This window comes from Armigeres subalbatus, chromosome 2 (assembly GCF_024139115.2).
Source record: "Armigeres subalbatus isolate Guangzhou_Male chromosome 2, GZ_Asu_2, whole genome shotgun sequence".
NCBI lineage: Eukaryota > Metazoa > Arthropoda > Insecta > Diptera > Culicidae > Armigeres > Armigeres subalbatus.
In genome coordinates, this window is record NC_085140.1 from 175280009 (window position 1) to 175294179 (window position 14171).

The 14171-nt window shown below is 40.3% G+C and overlaps 1 protein-coding gene and 3 long non-coding RNA genes across 6 annotated transcripts; 1 reads left to right on the forward strand and 3 right to left on the reverse strand.

Annotated features, from left to right (window-relative positions):
• The first annotated feature begins 551 nt into the window (after nucleotides 1-551).
• Nucleotides 552-1418, forward strand: LOC134215529 (uncharacterized). 2 transcript variants are annotated; one of them, XR_009980208.1, is made up of 3 exons: nucleotides 552-688; nucleotides 747-953; nucleotides 1044-1418. It is a non-coding gene; the product is annotated as an uncharacterized LOC134215529 (long non-coding RNA). The 2 variants fall into 2 exon arrangements; XR_009980207.1 differs by having other exon boundaries at nucleotides 1047-1418.
• Nucleotides 1419-1734: 316 nt separating this feature from the next.
• LOC134215530 (uncharacterized) lies at nucleotides 1735-2433 on the reverse strand. The gene is made up of 3 exons (XR_009980209.1): nucleotides 2270-2433; nucleotides 2018-2212; nucleotides 1735-1871 (listed from the first exon to the last, which is right to left on the reverse strand). It is a non-coding gene; the product is annotated as an uncharacterized LOC134215530 (long non-coding RNA).
• A 2912-nt stretch (nucleotides 2434-5345) lies between these two features.
• On the reverse strand, nucleotides 5346-6213 carry LOC134215531 (uncharacterized). The gene is made up of 3 exons (XR_009980210.1): nucleotides 6058-6213; nucleotides 5721-5999; nucleotides 5346-5659 (listed from the first exon to the last, which is right to left on the reverse strand). It is a non-coding gene; the product is annotated as an uncharacterized LOC134215531 (long non-coding RNA).
• A 4021-nt stretch (nucleotides 6214-10234) lies between these two features.
• On the reverse strand, nucleotides 10235-13579 carry LOC134211243 (acetyl-coenzyme A transporter 1). Of its 2 annotated transcripts, none has more exons than XM_062687944.1 (4): nucleotides 13477-13579; nucleotides 12968-13413; nucleotides 11217-12401; nucleotides 10235-10813 (listed from the first exon to the last, which is right to left on the reverse strand). In XM_062687944.1, the coding sequence occupies exons 2-4, from the start codon at nucleotides 13193-13195 to the stop codon at nucleotides 10631-10633; spliced, it is 1596 nt and encodes a 531-aa protein (XP_062543928.1). In that variant the 5' UTR covers nucleotides 13196-13413; nucleotides 13477-13579; the 3' UTR covers nucleotides 10235-10630. The 2 variants fall into 2 exon arrangements, with proteins under 2 accessions (XP_062543928.1, XP_062543929.1); XM_062687945.1 differs by having other exon boundaries at nucleotides 12968-13420; nucleotides 13477-13571.
• Between the last annotated feature and the right edge of the window lie 592 nt (nucleotides 13580-14171).

Sequence of the window (14171 nt, forward strand, 5' to 3'; positions counted from 1 at the left end):
TTCATAAAGTTTTAACTAACTCTCAACTACTTTAAATATTAGTCAACATTGGATCATTCCACTAAGTGTCCAGCCCATGATAGTATGCCTTATGCTGCCTTCGATTTTGATGCGTTTATTTGACGCGTTTCTTACAGGTATTTGGTAATTATGCTGTTTTTATATGCTAGTTTTAGAATTCTTGCGAGAAAACAATATTTTAATATAAATTAGTATCATATAATTCAATTTACTTTCTTTGTACGAAATTCTAACAAACCAAAACAATGAACACATTTTCAATTTGTTACTCTGTCGCTTTATTGTCGCTACTACACAGAGAAAAAATAAATTGAGTTTTTGAAAATTTTGCACTTTCATTTTAAAATTATACAAATTTTGGTTAATTTAAATAATGAAACTGTTAATATGTGACAAAAACTTTCATTTCTAGAAATGATTTATAAATAAAAAAATGTAAATTCAAGTGCTAAAGTTTTTCTTTTAAGAGGTCGAAAAATGTTAAATGAGCTCATTCTTTCTTTAAATTTGGCAACGCTGTTTAAAAAAATATTTGGGATCTGACTAAACTGACAATTTTCTGTTGTCATTGGTCGGCGGGAAAATTGAAGAAAAGTATTTAGAAATTAGTCAAACGCCTTCTCTGATAGCTCCGGAATTCGCTCGACAGATATTTAATTGTACTAAGGTGGGTATTGATATAATACATTTCCTATCAATTGATTCATTGTATATATCACATTTAGGAAAAATAAGCCAACGAGTGATGTTTACCGCGATGCTGCCAATAGAAAGAGCAGAGCTTCGGGAATGGCGATAACCGTTTCGAATGATCTCATGATTCTGCAACCTTAACGTCATCTAAACCATCCACAAAGGCAGCCTCTATACGGGAAGCATCACCGTCACTATCGTCTAGGCCAACTGGGTTCGAAAGATTAGCACCGCTACAGGTAAAGTATAAAACATGTTCCAAACGTATCCCAAGTCCATCTGTGCAATAGTGTGCAAATAATACGGTAAATAATACGTCTCATCCTCAGCAGGAAACAGCATAATTGCGCCGCAATTAGATGCGCCAGCTCATATACATAATTGTAAGTCATCTGAAGATCGGCAGCCACCGCGTATACGAGCTCGCCTACATTGGCCCTGATGCCGTCATCGACCACCAATTTTTCGTTACATCTTCCTCCAGGGCAGATCCAGCAGATGCAGAAGAAATGACAACTGTTGGCAGAACTCCAGGCCATATAATGTTGACGCATCATCAATCGAACAATACAACCCTTTTAACTGAGGTGAAACTGTTTGTCTCTCTCCATAACATGCAGAAAAAGAACCAAATATTTGAGATAATGTAAATCTAAAACACGAAAATAAATTAAATCAGTAAATAAACTACACAGAAAGAAAAATCATTATTGAAATTAAAAAAACCATTGGTAAAAATGAAAAATTGCATTGGTTCTTTTTCGTAGAGAGTTGTGAATGTTCAAAATAAAAGTACGTAAACTTTTACATCAACCATGGTGCAAAAGTTGAATACCATTCTGAAATTAAAAGTTTGAACTTTTAAATAAAATTGTAGAACTGTCAAATAGAAATGATCATAACCATGGTAAATAAGAGTGTAATAATTTCGCAAGAAAAGTTGCGCCTGTGCAAAGAATGAACCTTCCATTACCCATTAACCATTCCTTTTCCGTTGTTATTGAATAATAAATGGTTTTTGCTTAGTTTATTACATAATTTTATTTACCATGTACAATTATATAGCAGCTCCTAAAACTACTTTCAACGTCGCTCAAGGACGTAATGCAGAAAATATTGCGCCATAGGTATATTGTAGGAAATTGAATTCATAATGCCTGGAAATAAGATAGGGGAAACTATTTAGTAAATGAAAAATAATGTAATATCTAAGAAAATCGTATATAAATCAAGTTGAACATTTATTTATCTAAAATCGACCAACAGGGACAAAATGTGTGTAATGGTTCAATTTAATACTCACCATTTCTCGAGAACTATGATGAACCGGGAAACTGCTGACAAACGATGTTGGAAGACCGATTACCCGCCCATGTTTCGGCTGCAATGACTGAAATCCCGACCTCCAATTCCAATTTCCATGGCTGCTGCAGTTGCAGCTCCGGTGAAAGCAGCATGTTCACCATCTCAGTTCCCCAATGTTTCGAGTTTTTCAAAGCTGGAAACAAAATGTTATGAATGTAAAGAATTTATCGTAATGTTTAAGCGTACTTACATTAAATGTGAAATGTAAACTGGAAATGTAAACTTACGAAAAAATATCGCAATGCAGAAAATGGTTTCACCAAGAGTTTCTAGCTTTCTAGTCGGTTTCACGCTCACGGCGCGTGAAAATAAAAACAAAAATATAGCGCTCTCTTTTCATCGCCCAGTGAGTATTTTGTTTTCTTTCTTGCTTCGTTTGACACTACTACAGTTTTCACGATGAAAGTGCATACTTTCAAATTCACACTTAGACCCGACGAAAAATACTATTGAATAAAATATATTATTTTCAATGCGAATGTTTTAACTCTCAATTTAAATAAAATATATCAATTTTTATGAAGAGAGTATAAGATATTTATTTACATCAATGTTCGTTTTCTGTGTGTAGAAACGCAATTGTCATTTTTGAATATGAGTTTAATTTTATTTTAACATGCCTTCTGAAATTGACAGCGCTCACCACTTGTTGTTTTGAAAGAATCACTAGTGGATTCTAATGTGAAATACACATTTAGTTTTGAGAAGATAATGTTATTTTGAAAAGTCGACTCTTGTCGAAGTTCTCAGCAAAGTGACATTTTTGCAGTTGTAAATTTAACAATGTTATACTTTCTACTGAAAATCACTAACTGATTTTCTCAGTTTTACCAACGTTTCTTTTACTTTTACCAACTATTTTTTTTTGTGTGTAGTCCTGCAACCCTGAATATGAAATCAAACAAAAATATGGCTGCCTTTCTCATACAAGCTTCAGTTTATGTTAATAGTTCATTGAAAAAATGTATATAGATGGGCAGCTCATATTTTTTGAGATATATCTGCCGGTCACGTAACACTTGCAGATTGGTAGCTTCAATGTGGTTCTAAAAGCGTTCATATACAAATTGCGTTTTCTGTATCCTTCTCAGTTTAGACAGGAGCTATACGAACTTCTCAGTTTATAGATTCAAAATTGCAGATTATCAAAGAAAGTTATGTTTTTATTACAAATACAACAGACCATGGTAGGCTGGTTATGTAATGAAATGTAAAAGCTAATTTTCCCGTAAATATATATTTTGACATGATTATTACACGTAAATAAGAAGCATTTTGAATGATGTGCACTGGCGGAGACAGAGGTGGGGCACCACGCAATGCAATCACACCATTGTTCTCGAAGGCTTTTGTTCTTGCGCTTAGTGGTGCCCCACCAAAAAACAATAGCTGGCTCCGCTAGTGATGATGTGCAGGGTTCATGAAACTAACAAAACACTTACATGCCACAGAGCATATAACTTGCAGAACAACTGATAAAAAAAATGCCTCTTTGTATAATTAATTAACTTTTTATTTTATATCGTATCAAGTTCTATTACACTGTCTTGATATAATAAAAAAATAAGGCATTTAATTGATTGAGTTTTAACATAGTTTTAAAGTGCGTCAAATTAGGAACAACTTTGCGTCAAATAAGGAACATAGTAAAATTAGTGCGTCAAGTTGAGCACCTCAAGTACTACATAAAAGCAGATTAAAAAACTAAGAAATACACTTATATTTCGAAGTTTTGTTATTTCTACACATTCTATAATAGTCGTAAGCTCGTTATGCAGAATATTAAGCGAATCCATATTGGAATTATTTTTTAAATAATGATTCTTTTTAAAATTTTCTTAACTGCGTCTAATATGGTGCCTCCACGGTAGTTGGAAAGCGCATCATAAGTGAAAAAAATTGTTTTGTTCTTTTTTTCTCAAGCAATTTTGTCAAAAATCCAAAAACCAACCAAGTATACAAGAAAGGCAAAGTATTTTTCACGCTAATCACGCCATAATCTAACACATGAGATTCAAAATAATTATTACCAATGGGAAAAAGTATAGACTTTGTCGTCATTTTTCAACGAATTATGACTGAAAATCCATCTTCCACTCGAAACTTACGATCTGTTCGTAAAAAACCGTTCTCAAATTGACATTTCAATTTTATGGCTCAAATTCATCTGGGGGATTACTAGGTAGTAAATATAGTCACTACATGGGAATTAATAAGTAGAGCTCTTATTAATAAACAGAAAATAATCAACCCTTTCTTCATATAAAATGCTGATTCGTTGAGGTTAAATGATCAGCAGCAACACACCACCAATGCGAAGGATTTCCGTTGAAAATGTTACCAGCGCCTCCACGATGCTGTGTCAGCTCCGCTGCAATCGCTTTGATGCGTCCGCTCTGCGTGAAATCTTGTTCAAACTGAGGATTAGATCCAAACCCGCAAGTGATTGATTTTTGATGTCTGTGCTAGTGATGCATGTACGTGATTGGTTGGTTTACCTATTTTTAAACTTTTTATCAATTTTCGATAATACATAGTTAAAAATCAGTATTTTCATATCAATACATAGAAGCGTTGACTCATCTTGATCGAATGGTCCAAAAAAATGGAAAATCCATAGAGAAACGGATATTAAAGTTTAAAGTCCATATTTTCGTGACGGTCCCTGATTTTTGCAATCGTAAAGTGTACCCGAATATAAAAAAGACAGACGTAGTCCTACGTCAAAAAACTGCCGTCTCTGAGCCACAAATGAAATTTTGATTTACCATGAAAGCTTCATAGAAGGTTATCCGGATTTCTAAAGAAACCTGAGCAATTATGTAATTTGGACGAGGCAGCGCTTTGGTATGAACCTGAGATTCATCAGCACCTTCTTATTTACCACATTGGTCAGAATGCTCGGGACGGTGGTTGCAGTTGACCTCCACAAACATCAAATCAGAGACTAGCCCACGAGTATATCTTGGGGTCGTACATTTAATACGTAAGCAATTTTTCTTGGTTTTCCGATCCCCTTTCAATTAATGATTTATCACAGATTATTCATTTCATTTATTTAGTCGACATCTAAACAGATAACACTGAATCAACAATTTGACGCCACAATACACGGTTCGAGGCCGCATCTCTCCATCCTCGAATACGCCCCACGCTCGCCAAGTCGTTCTGCACCTGGTCTGCCCATCTCGCTCGCTGCGCTCCACGCCGTCTCGTACCTGCCGGATCGGAAGCGAACACCATCTTTGCAGGGTTGCTGTCCGGCATTCTTGCAACATGCCCTGCCCTTCGTACCCTTCCAGCTTTAGCTACCTTCTGGATACTGGGTTCGCCGTAGAGCTGGGCGAGCTCATGGCAGGGACTAATACATGTTTGATAATCGCATGTTTTTCTGCTCCGGCAGTTCTTTTGTGGCCAGCATGGAGAATTACATATGAGCGTAACGTTCCAGTAACAAATTCCTCCGAATACTCATGGATGGTGTGCAAGTGAATAATTTCCGGCAGGCTATGGAAAAGTTCAGCCTGGGGTTCAGTATAAGCGGGCTATTTTGCTGAGACGTAATTGGTGCTTGTTTCGGCTATTAAATAAACATATCAAACAGTTAGAAAATAAAACATTGGTATTTTATACATGCTTACATTAGCCGATCGTTCCAGGAAGGTCACGTAGAAGTTTTCAGCGGAAAGTGCCTTGTTTTGCTCCCGCTCCGGTTCCTTAGGTTTTTGCCAACTAGGGGGCACAAGGTTCATTCTCAACATTTTGTGATAGGCTATTTCGCGGTCACCGTTTTTCCTCGGCTGCCGATCCTGTGCTGCTCCAATTTCCCTTTCCGCCCCTTGACGGTATATAAATAGTTCTCTATCGGTGTCAATAACTTGTGATTTAATCAAATCAACATTGTGAGGAATTTACGGATGCTGCAAATAGAAACAAAAAAATATAGTTGTAATTCAAATATTATAATATTAAACTTACCTTTAGACGGGATATAAATTAATTGTAGAACCAGATAACAGTTTTAATTTCAATAATCCCGAAAACGAAAAGGAAACTGTAGAAGCGAAAAAACCAAAAACACTTTTGGCGCGCGTACATTCGATTTTGTCAGAGACGTCAATCAGCCAAAACTGTCAAAACTCACAGCAAACACTTTCAAATAAATTTACCATAATATGAGTAAAATACACTAGCGCCTCTGGCGGTGCTGGTCTCGTCAGCTCATCTGGGTTGCATGAATTTTAAATCGGTTCTTCGGGACTCCGATGTCCCGGTTATTAGTTCCTGCTCATGGTTCATTCTTCGCCGCCACACACTGTCTTCTTGCACACCGCCAAAGATGGTCCTAAGCACCCGTCTCTCGAATACTCCGAGTGCTTACAAGTCCTCCTCGAGCATTGTCCATGTTTCATGTCCGTAAAGGACTACCGGTCTTATTAACGTCTTGTACATGACACATTTGGTGCGGTGGCGAATCTTTTTTGACCGTAGTTTCTTCTGGAGCCCGTAGTAGGCCCGACTTCCACAGATGATGCGCCTTCGTATTTCACGACTTACATTGTTATCAGCCGTTAGCAAGGACCCGAGGTAGACGAATTCCTCGACCACCTCGAAGGTATCCCCGTCTATCGTAACACTGCTTCCCAGGCGGGCCCTGTCGGGCCAACTTTTGTTACTTCACGTTTCAGGCGGGTGTACAGTTCTGCCACCTTTGCAAATGTTCGGCCGACAATGTCCATGTCATCCGCGAAACAAATAAATTGACTGGATCTGTTGAAAATCGTACCCCGGCTGTTACACCCGGCTCTCCGCATGAAGCCATGTTGAACAACAGGCACGAAAGTCCATCACCTTGTCTTAGTCCCCAGCGCGATTCGAACGAACTGGAGTGTTCGCCCGAAATCTTCACACAGTTTTGCACACCATCCACCGTTGCTTTGATCAGTCTGGTAAGCTTCCCAGGGAAGCTGTTCTCGTCCATAATTTTCCATAGCTCTATGCGGTCTATACTGTCGTTTGCCGCCTTGAAATCAACGAACAGATGATGCGTTGGGACCTGGTATTCACGGCATTTGTTGTCGAGCGGCCGTCAACGAAGCCGGCTTGATAACTTCCCACGAACTCGTTCACTAATGGTGACAGACGACGGAAGATGATCTGGGATATCACTTTGTAGGTGGCATTAAGAATGGTGATCGCTCGAAAGTTCTCACACTCCAGTTTGTCGCCTTTCTTGTAGATGGGGCATATAACCCCTTCCTTCCCCTCCTCCGGTAGCTGTTCGGTTTCCCAGATTTTGACTATCAGTTTGTGCAGGCAAGTGGCCAGCTTTTCCGGGGCCATCTTGATGAGCTCAGCTCCGATACCATCCTTACCAGCTGATTTATTGGTCTTTAGCTGTTGGATGGCATCCTTAACTTCCCTCAAGGTGGGGGCTGGTTGGCTTCCATCGTCCGCTGAACTGACGTAGTCATCTCCTCCGCTGCCATCGTCCGCTGAACTGACGTAGTCATCACCTCCGCTGCCCTGACTTTCACTGCCTGTACTCTCAGTGCCATTCAAATGTTCCTCGTAGTGCTGCTTCCACCTTTCGATCACCACACGTTCGTCCGTCAAGATGCTCCCATCCCTATCCCGGCTCGCGGCACGAAGCTTTTGTGGGATGCGTTGAGCTTCTGGTAGAACTTGCGTGTTTCTTGAGAACGGCACAGCTGTTCCATCTCCTCGCACTCCGCTTCTTCCAGGCGGCGTTTCTTCTCCTGAAAAAGGCGAGTCTGCTGTCTTCGCTTCCGTCCATAACGTTCCACGTTCTGCCGGGTACCTTGCTGCAGCGCGACCGCCCGCGCTGCGTCCTTCTCCTCCAGAATTTGTCTGCACTCTTCGTCGAACCAATCGTTCCGTCGACTCGTCCCACATACCCGACGTTGTTCTCCGCTGCGTCGTTAATGGCTGCTTTAATTGTATTCCAGCAGTCCTCAAGAGGGGCCCCATCGAGCTTACCCTCTTCCGGCAACGCTGCCTCGAGATGCTGCGCGTATGCAGTGGCGACATCAGGTTGCTTCAGTCGCTCTAGGTCGTACCGCGGCGGTCGTCGGTACCGAACATTGTTGATGACGGATAGTTTTGGGCGCAGCTTAACCATCACCAGATAGTGGTCAGAGTCGATGTTAGCGCCACGATATGTCCTGACGTCGATAATGTCGGAGAAGTGCCGTCCATCAATCAGGACGTGGTCGATTTGTGATTCTGTCTGCAGTGGTGATCTCCAGGTGTACCGATGCGGAAGGCTGTGTTGGAAGTAGGTGCTGCGAATGGCCATATTCTTGGAGGCGGCGAAATCAATTAGTCGTAGGCCGTTTTCGTTCGTCAGCCGGTGAGCGCTGAACTTTCCAATAGTCGGTCTAAACTCCTCCTCTTGGCCAACCTGAGCGTTCAAATCTCCTATGATGATTTTGACGTCGTGGCTTGGGCAGCTGTCGTACTCACGTTCCAGCTGCGCGTAGAATGCGTCCTTATCATCATCAGTGCTTCCAAAGTGTGGGCTATGGACGTTGATTATGCTGAAGTTGAAGAACCGGCCTTTGATCCTCAACCTGCACATTCTCTCGTTGATCGGCCACCACCCGATCACGCGCCTTTGCATATCGCCCATCACTATGAAAGCTGTTCCCAGCTCATGTGTGTTGCCGCAGCTCTGGTCGATGGTATGATTACCTCTAAACGTTCGCACCATTGATCCCTTCCTACAAACCTCCTGCAGCGCTACGATGCCGAATCCACGGTCCTTGAGCACATCGGCGAGTATGCGTGTGCTCCCGATGAAGTTGAGAGATTTGCAGTTCCACGAACCGAGTTTCCAATCGCTAGTCCCTTTTCGTCGCAGTGGTCTTCGCCGATGGTTCCGGTCCGTAATCTCTTGTTCACAGATTATACAAATAATTTATATTCACATGGAGCGTGAGAAAGCGACAGACCCCCACTCTCCCCATAAGTGCTTACATAATATGTGTACGACCATCATTAGGGTGAATACGTATCGCAATTAATTTTTCTGGAATCACTTGAAATTTGGAGAAAACATTCCGAACATCAAATTTACATTATGGTTAGCAAAGTCGATATTATTGGACGTGAAGTCCATCTTTTGTTTATTCCACTCATCTAAATCTACATAAAAAAAGAAAACGTTTTTTGGCAACCGACCCGGCAAAGAAATAAGGTGTATGATTGGAAACTCGATACCTGGAATATCAGGACCCTAAATGAACCTGGACGAGTGAGCCTTCTGGCTCGTGAACTGCAGAATGTTGGAGTGAACGAGGCCGCTATTCAAAAAGACAAAAGGTGAATTCCGAACCGTGGACCCCACGACCAACACTGCATTCAAATATAACATCTATCACAACGGCTACGGAAAATCAGAGCATGGAGTTGGTTTCGTAGTGATGGGCAAGCAGATGAAGCGAGTGATGCGGTGGAAACACATTAGCGAACGAATCTGTGTGTTAAGAATACGGGGCAAATTCTTCAATTACAGCCTAATCAACGTTTACGAACAACGTTTACAACGTTCAACGAATTGGCAAACCTACGCCTTTGCTAGTCAGGTTAACTGAAGACCCCAATAAAAGGGATTAATTTCGAAAAATTTCACTTTGAATCAGTATGGCGATTCAAAAACTGTAAATCCAAATGTCCGAGAGTAGGCGTGCTCAAAGCGGATAACCCATTGTCAAAAAATATCATAGCAACCTCAGAGCGACACGATTCGGACAATAATATAGGGAAACTGCTCCTGGATTTCATCTCATGGCTCCGAATGAAATCTCATCAGAAACAAGCCAATGAAAAGGAACTTAATGCCAATATTACCTTAATATTTTATTAAATTCAAAAGCCAGAAATAACCGAAAAGTAAAACGCGTAAAAAGCAACCCCAGTTATAGAAGTATTTGTCCATAGAGCTTAGCGCCATGCTGATGGTAGATAACAAAATGACCACTGTTTCCAAATTATTGCGCCTATTATTTAGAAATACATTATAATTTCCAATAAAAAAAATAAATGCAGTAATAAAACTTCTTTAAGTACAGACTAGAACTATCCACGAACCTATCTAGACTTTCGGTTGTTTTTTTATGAAAAGATTTTACAAATTTGTATATATTATTTTGTTCTCAATAGTGGAATCCGCAATATCTTACAAACATATTATCAACAAAAAATATAGCTATGCTATATTAATATGCAAAATAAATTAAGCGAACCATGGAGTGGCTATCGATGGAATTAGATGTGTTACACAACAGTAATATCCCCTATTCTACGAAACTATATATCCGCACATAGCTACGCTATAGGTGCTGGTAATGTTACTCATGGAATAATCAGTTATTTCTATTTGTGCAAAGCAACTCTCTGATCAAATAAAATTTAAAAGAAAACAATTTTCAACTAAAATCATTTTTGCACTCGCGCTGCCGGTGGATAAAGAATGCCTACATTCTATACAACTACACTTACAAACTATTTATATAAGCTGCATTAATTGCTAACTCGAATGCATCCGCTGCCGCCGTACAACGCGCCAAGCGCTTAAGGGTAGGCCTTGGAGGTAGCGAATTTTGTGCTTTCCCCATTGGTACCATAAGATTCCGTACACCAGACATACCGCTATTTCTATATAATATCCATCAATTCTGATATTACACTTCCCGCCATCATTGATGCATGCCTGAAATAAAACGTTCGGATCATTAAAGGTGCGTTTGTTCAACCTCAACGTAAGCGGTAGTGAATTGGAGTAATGAATAACCATACAGAAAAACATCTTAAAAGCTTTATCATATGATGTAAAAGTTCACATCTGATTTTAACTGAGATTAATTTATATGATGTGGTAAAGCTCGTTGGCTGAACAGCGTGCATAAAATAACGCAGGATATATTTATAAGTAACAGACGATTTATAAGACAGAAGAAATAGCTATAATGTTAGGAAATAATAACCAGCAATTTTCGACGGTAGGTACATAACCTAAATCTCAAATGTAATTTTTAAGCACGTGACCTTTCGAAAATTATTAAACTGCATCTTGATTTTCCGAAACATTTAATATTGTGTAACGTAAATCTTACCTCTTGTTCGACGGTATCTGAACACGGGTTATCTACCGCGTTTGAGCACTGTTTCCATGTGAGTACGTCTACCATCCAAAGTACAACCGTGGTTGGCCAATTTCCTCCGAGATTGCTGAGGGTGTTCAGGAGAGTCATGTACGTCCCGCCAACGGCAGGATCGCTAACTCGCGCAAAAAAGGCCATCACCGCCACGAACATGCTGTAGAGTGCGATCTGGTACAGACCATAGTTTGTTAACAGCATCATGTAATAGTAATAAGGGACGTGGTGATTGTGAATGAGTACCGGTGTAAACCAAACCACTGCTGCAGCGACCAATGTTAGGCCTATCCTATACGGAATAGCTTTCAAATACACTTCCATGGGGCGTGGTCCGGTCGTGTACTTACTGATGATCAAAGGGAGAACTATTTGAAGAGGGACTAGGGGTACCACTAACAACGCTAATTTATCCTTCGGTACTCCCGCGTCGATTAGCTTCAGGGAGCTTACTGCATCACAGGCGGCAAATCCAATTTTAACTGTTAACAGGATTGCTGTTAAAATCAAGATTGGTTTCATTTTGATGATGTCGACCAGCAAACTATACGTCTGCTTGATATCTAGCTGCACATGCTCATCATGCCCCCGTTCGATGCTCGGGAGATGTTCTCTCTTGAACAGTGCCACCAATGTGGTTGTGACTAAGAACACAATACCCCAAAACCAGAGGAATCCAGGAAGTGTTACCAATCCTTCATCAGACGGTTCTGAACGTAGATAATTGTTGCAAAATTCGGCCGACTCCAATGCCATAAAAGCTACATATCCGAGAAAGTACCCCGCTGTTTGTCCAACACTGTTACATGTCGACGCATGCCCTACGTTGCAACGCTTCAACATAGTCAACGCCCACCCATCGACGGCAATATCTTGCGTGGCCGCAAGGAAATTCAACGCAAAAAATATCACTGTCAGAATGGGCACGTTCGGTGCAATGTGGTCTGCACCATCCTCGGCGGTGCCACTACCAAGCCAACGATTCACGTGCACGGACAGGATCAGCATGAATACGCCGATCAGATACTGAGTTGGAATGAGCCATGATTTGCGTCGTCCGAAGCGATTCCAGTAGAGCGAATCCACGATTGGAGCCCACAGCAGCTTCATACTGAACGGCCAATGGGCGAAACTGAATTCGGCCTGTAAACAGAAGAAGAAACTAGGTGAAAAAACGAAAACGTTTTGAGTGTTCAGTAGATCATCTTTAAGTCTTCCAACATAAGTCCTTGGCAATATATGATTTATCTCGATGATGCTGATGCCTATTTATAGACATCAGTTATCCTGCATACATTAAACGTTGAGTTACTAGAATTGGAAATAAAACCCTAATTTTAGGCGTTTTGCTAAGCGGATGCATAGTATTGAATGGTCGACGTCGAAGCATTTATCGCATTATTTTTTTAGTGACTAATTTATGTTACAAATACTCACAATAATATATGCCAACATTTTCTGCTATATTTGTGTATTTCATCAAATAACGTGATGTGTATGATTGATAGTATCTCTGTATTCACCAATTTGAATGAAAACCACGGTATTGGCGCGGAATTAGGGCAGGTCACGGTAGAACCAAACAAAAACATTTGAGTATCAAATATTAATCATCTGATTGTTTCATTTTGATTAGGTAGAAAGACCCCTACCTATTAGTAGTTAGTTCGACGAATGTAAGCATTTGAGGAAACAATCATACTATTTACCTGCTGTTTATAACTGGCCCCACGGTTCTGCAGCAACATTGGAATTGCAGCCGCCAAACCAATCGGAATACCCTGGAGCAAGTATAAGAAGAACAGGATAGCAATGTTGCTCCAATCCCCGCTCAAATCACTTGCTTCGTGTTTATCGTCATCGTGGCCGGTGTACTGCGATGTCAACAGCTGCTCTCGATCCGGATCGGGCCGCTCCTGCCGCTTCCGAACGCTCATACCTGATGTGATAGTTTGGTAGCTCTACGAAATAAGAAACAAATAACGAGGATACTCCTTGTGCGGTCCTAGTGTTATCGTTCGCAGAATCCGAATCGCTCTGCAAAGCTTATCGGGCAGTGATATGGCACTACTGGCCTGATAGTCATTCGTTATAGGTACACGTCACTAAAACGAGTCTGCTAAAATTTCCTTTTCCTTTCAAAATTTTGTTTGATCTGTGGACTGGTTAGGTAATATGTGAACTGATGTTTTTAAGATTCACAATATTAATTTTGTACCAAGAATATTCATATAACTTAAACTTATTAATAGGAAACAGCATAAACGCGATAAAAGACTACACATATTTTTTTACGTCTGCCATTTACTGCCCTTCTATGCATTACTGTCCCATGTTACATTTTGATAAAAAAAATTAAACTATTTCTCGGGTACTTATTCAAAAGGACGTATGTGATTTTGTAAACAAAGATTCGAACGTCGATTTGTCCAATCTGATAGCACTCCCACGCAAACCATCAACACAGACAGGTAGGGGAAGCCTTCGGCTACCTGTTGGTGGTGTTGGTTTGCGTGGGAGTGCCATCAGATTGGACAAATCGACGTTTGAATCTTTGTTTACAAAATCACATACGTCCTTTTGAATAAGTACCCGAGATTTAGCGTCCCATTAATTTCATAATCGATTATGGATCTAAAAATTTTACCAATAATTTTGGAATGTAATGAGCGTAATATTTTTCCAAGACAGAATATAGAGCTGTCTATATATATGAGCAATGGTTGAAGTAGCAAGAACTTTCTCCCAACCGCTCGTTTTTTTACAAATGGAACCGTGCGGATGGAAATGACTTGAAGCCGCTCATTAGACAGAACAAGACCACACTTTAGGTAAACGTTTTTCAATCTCCATTATCGAACGACAACTTGTTTTTTTTTTCAATATGGGATCAGTTGACTCGAGTTTAAGATT